The sequence below is a fragment of the Syngnathus leptorhynchus genome, chromosome 2 (genome assembly GCF_054491065.1).
Source record: "Syngnathus leptorhynchus isolate UIUO chromosome 2, UIUO_Slep, whole genome shotgun sequence".
NCBI classification, from domain to species: domain Eukaryota; kingdom Metazoa; phylum Chordata; class Actinopteri; order Syngnathiformes; family Syngnathidae; genus Syngnathus; species Syngnathus leptorhynchus.
Window position 1 is genome coordinate 22,501,913 of NC_141196.1, and position 14,581 is coordinate 22,516,493.

The 14,581-nt window shown below is 41.9% G+C and overlaps 1 protein-coding gene and 1 pseudogene across 1 annotated transcript; both read left to right on the top strand.

The window, feature by feature from the left end:
- The first annotated feature begins 3,609 nt into the window (after window positions 1-3,609).
- On the top strand, window positions 3,610-8,852 carry LOC147061274 (uncharacterized; annotated as a pseudogene).
- A 3,562-nt stretch (window positions 8,853-12,414) lies between these two features.
- Window positions 12,415-13,737, top strand: LOC147061275 (uncharacterized; the record flags this gene model as incomplete). Its single annotated transcript, XM_085906430.1, has 1 exon — window positions 12,415-13,737. A coding segment is annotated over one exon (954 nt), but the record flags the coding sequence as incomplete, so codon positions are not given.
- Between the last annotated feature and the right edge of the window lie 844 nt (window positions 13,738-14,581).

The following is a 14,581-nucleotide window of genomic DNA, read 5'->3' on the forward strand; positions in this document are numbered from 1 at the left end:
TCCTAAGATTTGAAATAATTCTTTAAATAGTTTGGCTGGAAGCGGGTCGAGTAAACATGTTGCTTGTTTAGCCGCACTAACTAATTGTGTAAGCCTTTAGCATCTCTACAATAAAAGCATGGCTGATCCACAACTTCCTCAAACTCAACAGTGACAAAACAGAGCTCCTCCTCATAGGAACTAAATCCACCCTCAATAAAACTGGACCAATCTCACTCACCATCGATTCCTCGACCATGACTCCTTCCCTTCTGGCATGCAACCTCTACGTTATCCTAATGTCTCGCCCTCGTCTCCTGTATGTATGTCCTCACCCTATAAGCGTCTTTGGGTTCTTGAAAAGCGCTATATAAATTTTATGAATTATTCAGAAATCCACATCTTTTATTGTGCCTATCTCCTCAAGCACTTTTATATATGGTCAATAAATTACCATCACTTCAACTCTTGTCATATCATGTCCTTGTCTGAGAACAACCGACTCCATAATAAGATAATCCTGACACATGACAACTAAACCAAAACCCCTTTAAATGTCAGGTCAGCATATTCGAAGACAGTACAATACTCTTGTATAACGCACGTCCTACTCTTTGCATCGATTTATGCATTACAGTTGAATACTGCACCCAAAAAGTCACTATTTGTTCCTTCCGCCTACTGCACTACAGTAATCCCTCGTTTATTGCAGATAATTGGCTCCATGACCACCAGCGATTGGTGACAATCTGCGATGTAGAGAGATTATATTATTACAATATTCACAAAATACTTTTATGCACCTTTATTGTAGTTTTCAACACTTTTTGAATTTTTAAACATTTTTATAAAATGTTAAAGTCAAACTGACTTTCAGAAACAAACAACAACAAAATAAATAAGAGTAACAATAGCCACACAAGACTTTCATGAAGTGTAAACATGTCAGGCCCCTCTCTGCTCTTGCGCGCTGACGAGCTGATGCGCCCTTGCAGCCCAGCGCAAGGGCATACGCACAAGACGTTTATCATTTTATTTTTAGACACTTTATTGTATTTTTAAAAACTTTCAACATTTTTAAAATGTAAAGGAGTCACAGCTTCGCTCAGCTCTTGCCGTGCTGGCCGGTTGAGGCGCCACCGCGGCCCAGCGCGAGGGCATCTGCACAAGACTTTTATCATTTTATTTTTAAACACTTAATTGTATATTTAAACACTTTTTAAACATTTTAAAGCGTAAATGTATCACGGCTCCGCTCTCGCTGTGCTGACGGGCTGATGTGCGTCCGCGGCCCAGCGCGAGGACATCCGCACAAGACTATTATAATTATTTCTCAACACTTTATTGAATTTATAAACACTTTGTTGTATCCATAAACACTTCTTTAAGAGCTTTAAAAAGCTTGCTCTCCCCGTCTGCTTCGATGACGCATGATGTGCGCTCGCTGACCGGCTTGTCAGCTTGGCTCGTCGTCCTGCTCTGCCGTCATTCCAGCCCTCCTTGTCTCCTTTAAACTTAGTGTGAGCCCATGTAGCATTTGGTTGTCCTGCCTCGATCATGTCAAAATGAAATGCAAATTAAAGATACTGCCGATTCTGCTGACGGAACGAAGTGGAAGAATGGACTGCGTGACTGCGGGAGGCTAAGATAAAGCATGGTTGAACTGTTCTAAGCCAATCAGCGGCAAGGATACAGATCAACATGTGCTGTGAAGTCATATGGGCAGACAAAGCCCCGCGCTCCAAGTGATGCCATAAAAGCCGCGATGCACCGAATATATCCGCAATATTTGTTTTCATAAAAACCTGCGATTAACCGAGGCTGCAATAAGTGAAGCGCGAAGTGGCGAAGGATTACTGTATATCGGAGCACTTTCCCCTAGTACAACCAAGCTCCTGCAATTACTCTATCAACTATCAACCATCAAAGCTACTCATTTATCTCACCTTTATGATTCACAAAGACTTTGAATTTATCCTAAGACAGTGTTTGTCTCCATCCCAATCCTTAGGCCAAGGGTGTCCAAACTTTTTGCAAGGAGGGCCATATTTGATAAAGTGAAGGGGCCTGGGTGCCATTAGTTTTTTGGGACATTTTTTAACTACAACTGTTATAAAACAAATTTCATTGTCACGATTCTCTTTATTTTTCATTAACTTTGAGTTCAAAAAATACACTCCCCAATTGAAAATACAGCAAGCAATGGTGGTAATACATCTTTGGGGAGCTGAGTGGGCAGGTTGGAGCTAATCAGTAGCCCATATCACCACCAACCCGTTCAATTTTCATACATTGCACCACTAAGGTTGACGTGTGAAGAAATTGACAATAAAGCGGACTTTGACTTTTGACTTTGATGTACAAGGTGGGCAGTTGGCAGTGTGTAACCATAGTAAAAGGGTGGGTCGTCAGAAGGCTCACGGCTAGTGACGTTGAGTCCAACTGGCGGGTTCTTGTTCTCCTGGGTAGCGGTGTGGTGATGGGGGTAGGAGGGGATACATGATACAAAATACATGCATTGCACTATTTTAATCAAATTGGATTTGTCATCAGTTCGACTATGATTTTTTTCAGGAGGGTAATGTAATGACGATTGACTGACTGAAGGAAGCGATGAGGAAGCCTTTTTAAAATAACAAGGACTGACTGGTGGATGAATGATTTATAGATGATTTAAGCAGGCAGCCACTTGCAACAATCAGACGGACATTGAGGAGTACACTGACTCTGTGACCTCTTCCATCCCGAAGTCCATTGATGACGTGACCCTCACAAAATACATCGTCACTCGGGCTAACTGGAAGCTATGGCTGACAGGGGCTGTCCTCGGGCTGCTGAAGGCCAGAGACAAAGCCGACAGGGCTGGGGATGAAGCGGGCGTGAGATCAGCTAGGGCGAACCTGTCCCGGGGCATCAAGGATGCGAAAAAGGCATTCTCTTTCAAGATCACTGCCCACTTCAAAGACAGCAGGGATGCTCGGGGCCTGTGGCAAGGCATTCAGACCACTTGCCCGCTGAAGACCCCCCCCCCCCCCCCCCCCTTCCGACCGAGCAGCCCCTGTGCCTCTCTCCCGTTAGCGTGAGGACGACGCTTGCCGCTATCAACACCCGTAAGGCGGCGGGCCCGGACAACATCCCGGGACGAGCGCTGAAGGACTGCGCTGAGGAGCTGATGGATGTCTTCACAGACATCTTTAACATTTCCCTGCAGCAGGCTGTCGTCCCGTCATGTTTCAAGGCTGACACCATCATACCTGCTCCGAAAAATCCTGCTCCTTCCTGCTTCAATGACTACCACCCTGTGGCACTGACGCCCATCGTCATGAAGTGCTTTGAGCGGCTTGTCATGGCGCACGTCAGATCTGTTCTTCCCCCCACCATAGACCCCTTCCAGTTTGCCTTCCGAGCCAATCGGTCCTCTGAGGATGCCATCTGCTCTGCCCTCCACTCTGCCCTCACCCACCTGGAGAACAGAGACTTGTGTGTGAGATTGCTGTTTGTGGACTTCAGTTCTGCATTCAACACCATTGTTCCACAGCGTCTCATCTGCAAACTCGACAAGCTGGGCCTCAGTACCTACCTTTGCAACTGGCCTCTGTCAGAGGCCTCAGGTTGTACCTGTTGGCGACAATGTCTCCGGCAGCATCACGCTTCGCACGTGGGCCCCTCAAGGCTGCGTGCTCAGTCCGCTGCTCTTCACCCTGGTGACGCATGACTGCACTGCAACCTACGACAGCAACCGTGTGCTGAAATATGCCGACGACACGACTGTTGTGGGTCTCATCACCGGGGGCGACGAGACTCAATACAGGTCGGAGGTCGACCTTCTGGCCACGTGGTGCAGGGACAACGACCTTCTGCTGAACATCAACAAGACCAAGGAGATTGTTGTTGACTTCCGGAAGGGTCACAACCAACACCTGCCGCTGACCATCGACGGTGCTGTGGTGGAGAGAGTGAGGAGCATCAGATTCCTGGGGGTGCACATCAGTGAGGACCTCTCCTGGACCACCAACGCTGCGTCGCTGGCGAAGAAAGCTCAGCGCCTCCCTGAAGGACATTTACACCTCCCGTCTCACCCGCAAGGCGACCGCGATTGTGTCTGATGTGAGTCACCCCGCCCACTCTTTGTTTGATCTTCTACCCAGCTTCATACTCCAAGCTGTCAGGATCCTGAATTCCCTCCGCCCTCGGCTGCATAACGTCCTGTTCTTTTGCGCTATAGTCTGGCTGTCTGCTGCATGCACGCTTGCTCCATTTTGTTGCTCTTATTTGTCTATTTATTTATTTATTTATTTATTGTTTATTTATTTGGGTTGTTTGCTTATCACTTATTCATTGCTCTTGTCTATTCGTTTTTACTCTTTGTGCTGTTTGCTTGTGTGTGTTGTGTACTGTGTCTAGTCACGGTGGGACGGTAGGAAACGTAATTTCGATCTCTTTGTGTGTCTTAACATGTGAAGAAATTGACAATAAAGCGGACTTTGACTTTGACTTTTTGATTATGAATAAGGACGAACGGACAATAACAGAAGGGTGCCCGGGACAGGTACGATGGATAAATGAACCACCTGCAAAGTTTGGTAAATTTTCACACCTCTGTGGGTGACAGAGTGGTTGTAGTAGTTAGTGGGCCTACCTAAGAGTTCAGAGGTGTGAAGTGAGTGTGAATGGCTGGTTGTCCACGCGCACTTGCGATTCGCAAGTGATCATTCAGGGTGATAGAGAATACATGTATTTCTGATCATATACTATACCAATTTATTTCACTTATCTGGGGGAAAGAATTCCATTACTTTGTTGTTGTTGTCAGAAATCCAATAACTAACTCTGTTTAATAAAATACTAATACTATAGAACTATACAATACTATGTATTACACAGTATTTAAATATGTTCTCCATTATTATGATGACATACTTTCGCAGTTTTTTTCTCTAATTTTGTAATATCAACCCTTATGTTATATTAATTTCTTTGTCTTGTTTTTTTCACTTTTTAATACCAAGTCAGCTCTGTTGAAACTTCAGTGGTGGAACATAAATCAAAGGGGAAGGTAATAAATCCTGGGCCAGATCAAGACATTTTCATTAAATTCTCAGGAAATATTGAATGGACCTTGGTCGATGTCTGCACTCCCTTCACTTCTAATTCGAACAGTGTCATAATCCATCAAGGCAACTGGGTTTAGAGACATACAGTATAGAGAGCTGCACTTTAATGAATACTAATGTACTGATTTGAATAACAGGTCCAGAGTTTATTGTAGTTATCACTGGCAAACCTCAGATGAGAAAAAGAAGCATGACCTGAAGAGCAGGCAAAGGTACAGTGTGCTGATGTGCAATTTGTAGTCATTGTGCTGCCGGTCAATAAATATCAGGTTTGTAAAAGTCTGTAAGCTTTACTTTAAAAGCTTGTGTGTAATTTCTTCGTTCAAGAAAATTGCTACAAGATACATTGACGTGTTATCATGACTGTTTTGTAAATAAAAGGGAAAAAGTGAAGCTAAATCAGTGAGACAGATTTGGTGAATAATCCATATTTACATTTGTCAAAAAACCCATCTGGGGTTGCACTGATAGAAGGGAAGCTTTATCAAAAATAATTGCATGACCACCCTTTTAGTTTACTTTCCCTACAGTAGATGTGGACAAAAAGCAGTGATGGTACAATATTAATGTTGACAGGTGACTTAAGTGAGTTATGCTTTGATACAGTGTCAATCAAAATAAAAAAATTTAATCGAAATTTGAATACAGGTAAATCCAAATACATACAAAACCTAAAAATATTGAAGGAAATAAAGGCTATTGTTTGCACATGCAACTTAGAGCTGAAATTATAGATAGAATATAAAGCAAGTGTAAAAAGAACAGAGCCATATTCCCAGTCTTCTGTTCAAAACAATGTTCATAATCCACGGTTAAAACTTGAATCATTAAAAGACAAAGTTGGCTTTTCTTTATTCAACCTATTTTTGTGGCATTTATGCCACAAAAATATGTATAATGAAAACAATAGAACTTAATATTTTAACTAAAATTTAGCATTTTTACAGCAAATAATACGGAAGAGGATTAGGGCCAGTGAAGAAAAAAAAAACGAGGGGTGACAGGATTCTGCCTTTTTTTCTCAGAATTCTGACTTTATTCTAAAAATTCTGACTTATAATTCTGACTTTAAAGTCGGAATTCTGACTTTAAAGTCAGAATTCTGACTTTATTCTCAGAATTCCGACTTTAAAGTCAGAATTCCCCATTTTTGACTTTAAAGTCAGAATTCTGACTTTATTCTCAGAATTCTGACTTTAAAGTCGGAATTCTGACTTTATTCTCAGAATTCTGACTTTAAAGTCGGAATTCTGACTTTACTCTCAGAATTCTGACTTTAAAGTCGGAATTCTGACTTTATTCTCAGAATTCCGACTTTAAAGTCAGAATTCTGAGAATAAAGTCAGAATTCTGACTTTATGGCGTGGGGTGGCGGATGGAAAGTCAGTGTGGTGTGGTTTTGACCAGAGAGGACATTGTCGTCAACGAGTGACTTTTTGCGTGCCAGAGGATTGCCGGAGGACATCATTTCACTCTTGGAGGAGCAGGGGGTGAGTAAATAAAGCATTGTGTTCATTTTGGTGCTTGTGTGGATTGGTGGGGGGTGAGGAATGTGCAGGCACACTGCATGAACTTGTTTCTTCTAAGAGTTATGGAACAGGCCCAGGAAGGGAGTACGGGACGGTACGGAACGAAGGGAGTACCAGACGATAACACCTCAAGGTCGGTGAGGAACGAGAACAAAGAACAATACCACGTCCAGGTGGTTGGGCTTCGAGAGGAAAACAACCAACCCCCTGACCACAGTGATGACACCTCGACGGGGAGGAGATGACCATCGACCAATCATCACACAATATTTTGCATGCTTTAATATTCATATTGTGTTTCTTTAAAACTGGGCAACCCGGAAGAATGTGTCGTCTTTTGGTGGTCACAAAAACGCACGAGTTTTAGTGTGAGGGACCCGGGACCCAGGCCTGTATTAGTGCGCTTTGTTAGGAATAAACATTTGGTAAATTTGGTCTGATTGATCTACTGGTCTTCTCTTTGACAGAACGAACTCGCAAAATTGTTAGGTGCGCCAGTGTGTGGATTTGGACATAGAAACTTGTGTTTAGTGTTGGTCGCAATTTGGAGTCAGATCAATAGCTAAAATCCGTATCCTAACAATTCTCAGAATTCCGACTTTAAAGTCAGAAGTCCCCATTTCTGACTTTAAAGTCAGAATTCTGACTTTATTCTCAGAATTCTGACTTTAAAGTTAGAATTTTGAGAATAAAGTCAGAATTCTGACTTTATGGCGTGGGGTGGCGGAGGGAAAGTCAGTGTGATTTGGTTTTGACCAGAGTCGTCAACGAGTGACTTTTTGCGTGCCAGAGGATTGCCGGAAGAAATCAATTCACTCTTGGAGGAGCAGGGGGTGAGTAAATAAAGCATTGTGTTCATTTTGGTGACTGTTGCGTATATAACTGGCTCCGTGTAGCATGTATCTCCGTTGCTAATTGATAGCTCTTGACGGGATGCGCCGCATTTACACGTAAAGAAGCATTATGCTATTTTTGTTCATTCAGGAGTCAGTTTCATTCAACCGATGACGTAATGCACGATTATAAATGTATATATATATATATATATATATATATATATATATATATAGTTTCCTTAAACCGATGACGTCATGTACGATTATAAATATACATATATATATATACATACACGTCACGGCAACGTCACAAAGCGTCGGTACAACACCGCGACTCGCGGCATCAAACCCCTTATGCTTTGCTGACTCCATACCACAATCCAACTCTAGCTCATTTTAAGTATGTACACACTCACATTAAGTGAACTGATGATTGAAGTAGTGTATAAAATGAAATAAAAAACACAGACTTCAGGTATAAATGTGGCTTAATAAATTCCCAAAGATTAAACAGTTGCAACATGTTTGTCGAGTGTGGATTTGATTTACAATAAGTATTATATTTGTGCTTCATTCTTTCAAATTAAGTGATTCTGTGTGATGGATTTTTTTTTCTATCATCGTGCAGATTGACAGTGATGTCACTGATGGACGATGCCACTCTTGCCAATTACATCCCTCACTATGGAGACCGGATTGCACTCTTTAATTTTTGCAAGACGAAACAGCCTACATCCAAAAGAAAAACGGACTTTTAGAAAAACTACGTGAAAAAATGAAACTCAGGAAAGATAGTGACAAAGAGGACACCACCTCAAAGACACAACCACAAGAGACAAAGAAGCAGAAAACAACAAGAAATATTGCAATCGGATGGATACACAGTGATGGAAAGATAACCAAAAAGGGTAAGGGAGAAGCACGGAGGGGGTACCAGAAAACTTCAAATGTCCACAGAAGCTGGGTTGAAAGACATTCTCAAGGAAGGAAAAAAACTATTTTTCCCAGATGGAATTTCTCCCAAAGGATCACAATTGGACTTTGAGGTTTGGGATTTCAAACAAAACTGCCTCAGTGATGACACCTGCCATTCCATCGGCTATATGTACGAGGCTGCAAAGCTAACATTGTTGCGTTTTTACATTGCAACAAGACCAAAAGACAACCAAGATGATGTCCACACACACGAGGAAGTTACGTCAGTCAGTGGCAGTGAATACAATGCCGCAGAAAGTGACGAGGTCTCTGTTTATTCAAATGAAGTCTACCAGCCATTCAACATTTCTGTTGATTCAGAAATTACTTTTGGTCCCACATATGACACAATAGAAGATACAGAAGTCACAATGATCTACGGTGGTCTTGCTATCCACCTGATCCACAGGATGTGTTGACTGTTAGAGATGTTCCGACTCTAACTTACTGTGCAAGAACAACACAGGAGACAGTATGCCCTTTGAACACTTGCACGTGGAGAATTTGTTCGTCATTGTAGATACAACAATGTCCGAACAAATTCTGCAAGTGGAGAACTTGTTCGTTGCTGTTGACACAGCACTGTCCGAACAAAGTCTGCCGCTGCACCCATGCAAGAGAGTATTTATTGAGAAAAGAAGGGTGGGGGTGACAATTTACATGTGTGGTGGCCAAGGTGGGGGTTGAAACACCTGGCCTCTGATCACATCATAGCGGGGGATGTTTTAAGATGTTGAGTAGACAAAACAACTTTGATTGTGTCTTCTACAATTGGTCAATCAGTGCAAAGGATCTTAACACTTTGTTCTACTCCTTTGTTAAGACAGGACAAGCTTAGGTCAATCACCACTGATTACATTCCAACATAATATGATCAACCTAATCTATTCAACCCTAACATATCCCTCCTGTTTATCATATGATGTTGTCAGGAAAAACAATTTAAAAAACAAAAAAAACAAAACAACAAAAACACAGAAACAGCGTATCATTGCAATCTACGTAGATCAATTTTAGTGTGTGAGTGAAAAACCTGCGGCAAGATGTTATAATGCAGGAAAAGTCTCACACGGTCCCTCTGCCTTAGGCGACCAGAATGTTACCAATAACAACAGTCAAGACAAAAATTGCTCGTGATTGTTCAGCCGTCGGGGGCTTGGCACGCCCACTGTTGGAGGGTGAGCACAATTCTCACCCCCTCTGCAGCACTGCTTCATCGGGGGAGAACCTGGAAGTTTCTGCCGTGTGGTTGTCGTCTTCAGTGGCCAGGGTAGACTACCTGGCCACCAAGGGGGAAGAGGATTATTCTGCCTCTATTTGAATTGGGGGCGGGGACGCTGGTGATGGTGGATCTGCTTCCTTGCTGGAACCGTCGTGTTGCAGTCATCAAGTCCAGAACCATCCCCAGACAGGATCATGAGAGTCAAAGGTCACAACGGTCCTGCGTCGACGTGCTGAAGAGTTGGACGTGCAGAAGAGTTGCGTGCTGTCGTCAGCTGATGATGTTGTATCCTGTAGGTGTGGTCTGTCACCCACACTGGTGCAGACACTTGTCCAGTTGGCGGCCAGCATTGGACAACCACTTGAAATGGCTCTCTCATCCTGACACTTAGCAGTGACATCCAAAGCTCCCATCCAGTGTCCTCCTGGAGAGCAGTCGTCGTTGATGCATTTGTGGGTCTTGTTTCCTTGGATGTAACATGTATAGTTCACTTCAGCTGGTCTCTCTGTGTAGGCCACTTGCGGCAACGTTCGTCCTTTAACAGTTGCGTTGACATTAATCCAAAAGAGTTTGATCACAGGTTCTTTTCTGTGAGTCCAATAAAATCCATGTGCATGATTTGGAATGGGTAAGATGGTTTTGGAAACGAGCCTCTCTTAGGTCTCATGTTTCCTTGTGGATTATGTTTTACACAAACAGGACATGCTTTACAAAAAAAATTAAGTAAGCATCTGAACCAAAGGTAGTGAATTGACCTCATCCCTCCTGTCGACACATGGCAAGGCCCATGTGTCGCAATTGCTGCTGCCTTAAAAAGTGATTTTGGTAAAACAGGTTTGTCATTGATGCGGTGAATATTATCTGTATCCACCAATTGTTTCCGCACCCTGTTGTCTAATTCAGGTGGGGAACCATTGGGGAGCGCATATTTTAGCTGTTGCTGATAAGCACTCTCAGCTGCATCATTGAATGGGATGCCATTATGCACCCTAAATTATTTTTCAAATGTTAATGGAATGGCAGCCTCATCACTTTTTATCTTTCCATTTTTGGTCTTTTGAATTTGTTCACATCGCTCGTGAAGTTTTCAACCACACTCTAGCACATTGCAATTCTCCCTCTTATCTTTCCTTTCTCAGTCCTTTTGTCTTCCCAGCCACACTCTCCTCCAAAACATCAACCACTATTTTCCACATTTCAACTTCCCTTCTACTCCATACTTTTTCTTCCACTTTGGCATGTATCGCATACTTGCCATGTACTTCTCATCACCTTCAAGAGTTAGAGATTTACCGTTTTTTGTTTCCTATCTTAACTTGGTATTTTTCGATTTTTCCAATTTTTATTCAATTTTTTGTTTTACTTTTTTGAGGATCCTCAATGCAGGATTAAATTGACCGTTCAACAACAATTGCCTCTTAGTCAAATTATCCTATCATTCACACTCTCAACCACACAACTTTCATGCAAACAGCTCGGAAAAACAGGCAAAAAAAAAAGAATCTACGCCCTTCTTCAATTAAGAAAAAGAAGCTCTGTCTTTTTTTTTTTTTTTTTTTTCAACCTGTTCCTTCCACTGGGACTCCAACCCAAGCTGTTCTTTGGCTCGGAAAAACGTACAAAGAAAAATCTACGCTCTTCTTTGAATCACAAAAAAGAAGCTCTGTGTTCCTTAGCACGTTCCTTCCACTGGGACTCTAACCCAAGCCAGATCCCGCAGCTTGGAAGAACAGACAAAGAAGAATCTACGCACCTCTTCAATGAATGAAAAGGAAGCTCTGTTTTCCTTAGTCTGTTCCTTCCACTGGGACTTTAACCCAAGCTGTTCTTTGCCTGGACAAACCAAACCGTAAACTTCATAGCTCGGACAAACCAAAGCCGTATATCTTGTGCACCTTTAATTTTTTACGCGTATCTCATAGCTCGGACAAGCCAAACTGTAAACTTCACAGCTCGGACAAACCAAACCGTAAATTTCACAGCTCGGACAAACCAAAGCCGTATATCTTGTGCACCTTTACGCGTTTACACTTAGGGCTTTAACTTACTTGTCCCCTGGTTCGTTGCACGTTCGGATTCCGTCAATCCACTGCTGTTCGACGAAGGCAGACCTTAGATGCTGGCCCAGCGAAGAATTTACTTGCCAGGTCTTTTCTTTACCAGGTCCTCCTAATGGACGCTGGCTTGTCGACAATGCAGCACGTCGTCCTCCGTCGATCAGCAGTGGGTATGTTGGATCCGGGTCACGGCACCAAAATGTTAGAGATGTTCCGACTCTAACTTACTGTGCAAGAACAACACAGGAGACAGTATGCCCTTTGAACACTTGCACGTGGAGAATTTGTTCGTCATTGTAGATACAACAATGTCCGAACAAATTCTGCAAGTGGAGAACTTGTTCGTTGCTGTTGACACAGCACTGTCCGAACAAAGTCTGCCGCTGCACCCATGCAAGAGAGTATTTATTGAGAAAAGAAGGGTGGGGGTGACAATTTACATGTGTGGTGGCCAAGGTGGGGGTTGAAACACCTGGCCTCTGATCACATCATAGCGGGGGATGTTTTAAGATGTTGAGTAGACAAAACAACTTTGATTGCGTCTTCTACAATTGGTCAATCAGTGCAAAGGATCTTAGCACTTTGTTCTACTCCTTTGTTAAGACAGGACAAGCTTAGGTCAATCACCACTGATTACATTCCAACATAATATGATCAACCTAATCTATTCAACCCTAACATTGACTGTAACTGTCCACTGACACATTGAATGATATGATAAGAGCATTCTGTAAAGAAGAAATATTGAACAAACCACTCAGTGTGAAACGCATACTCCCAGATGATAGAGAAGAAACAGGTGTTGGGTCTGGAGTATTGAGAGATGTTCTCACCTGTTTCTGGCAGGAATTCTATGACCGATGCACCCTTGGTACATCAATTAAAGTGCCATTTATCCGTCATGTTTTTTCTGCAGCAAAGTGGAAAGCAGTTGGGAGAATACTTATAAAAGGTTACCAAGATTGTTGCTATTTCCCAAACAAACTTGTGTTTCCTTTCCTCGAGCAAGTGCTTTTCAACCGTGTCTACAGTGATCCAAGGGCCCACTTTCTGCAGTTTGTGAGCAGCCAGGAGCGTGACGTTTTGATGGACGCAATGAAGGACTTTTCAGAAGTGGACCAAGATGATCTTGTGGAAGTTCTTGATAGCTACGGGTGTAGAAAGAGAATCACACCTGAAACCTTTCCCACAATACTGCAGGAAATAGCGCACAAAGAGCTTGTCCAAAAGCCCATGTTTGTTATTGACTGCTGGAGGGAGGTTACTTTTCACCATGACTTCATAAGTCCTGACGCACTTAACAAGTTGTGCTCTGACTTGCAACCTACTTCCAAAAAGGTCTGCCAACTGCTGACATTTCCAAATGATTTAACCTCAACGCAGAAGGAAGTGGTAAATAATCTGAAAAGGTTCATCAGAGAGTTGGATGAACTCAAGCTTCAGAAATTTCTCCAGTTTTGCACTGGATCTGATCTTATTGTCACCGACACCATCCTTGTGGAGTTTCAACTAATGACAGAGTTTAGTAGAAGACCAGTGGGGCACACGTGTAGAAAGGTTTTGTACATTGCTGACAACTATGAAAATTTCCCAGACTTCCGATCAGAATTCAATGCCGTTCTCGAAAGCAATATCTGGGTCATGGATATTGTTTAATTCTGTCAATAACCATAACTCCGTTAATTATCCGTTGTAAGTTGCATCAACACAACATATTTTGTTCACTGTTCTTATTGGTCAAATAGAAACAAACTTTGTATTCATTCCTTCACTGTTTTTAGAATTTTATAGAAACAGCTTGCATTTGGTATTATGTTCCAGTTATATAAAAATTCTAGGGCTTTATTAAAATGACCCAAGATGTTATGCATAACCATTGTATGGTTGTTTTCAGCAGCTACATTGTATTAAGTGAATGCTTCTGTAATAAACAGTCGTAATATTTTATTGCATTCAATAAACTCACTCTTCATCCACTATGTATTTCCTGACTGTACCTGAATGTTGGTATATAAAAATAAAGTATTGTAATGTTGTACAGATGCCTTCTATGGAAAGACACAATCTTTAATATACAAGTAATACATTAATACATATTTAAGCAGTCAATTTCAGGACATTTCAAGCAAAATGTAACATCTTTGTTTTTGTTAGTCACAAATGGAAAAGAATAACCATAGATCAGGTAAGCATAGTTAAAAAGGAATTCCATTTTGCAATGAATTATTCTGGAAAATTTGGGTCATTAAGAATATTTTAAGGTCAAGAAGGCATTCTAAGACTAAAGAAACATAGTAACTAAGTATACAGAGTATTGATTAAAACAATTCTGAAAAAAATATTTTCTGAGGAGTTTATATGTTCATTACATCAATACGCTTGTCAAACAATCTTCAGTAATGCCTCTCTCAACATAAGATACAAGTCACTTGCATGCAATGGATCTGATGGAGCGTGCCATTCATTTTCCTCCATTAGCAGACAACACAGTTCAAATACAGTTTCATCGCAAGGAAACTGGCATTTTGGAGTGCACTCTTCCATACATGCAGTGATATCTTGCATTCCAGTGGGTTTCAGTCGATCCTCGGCACTGTGCATGGCAGGGAATGAATACATGACGACTGGCCGGCCTGAAGCTGTATCACCATTCGACCTTGGTCTTATTTTGTGTGAGTTCCATGTGTTCACAACTTTATCCAGCTCATCCTGCACAAGAGCAGCATAGTTAAGTATTTAGGTACATTGTTATTTTTTACTACTTATTTATTAATTTCAACTTCAAAAACATGACGGGGAGACAAAATATTTTACCTGCACAAGATTAAGAAAGCAGAACTGGATAAGACTTTTATCCAGAAAATCTCCT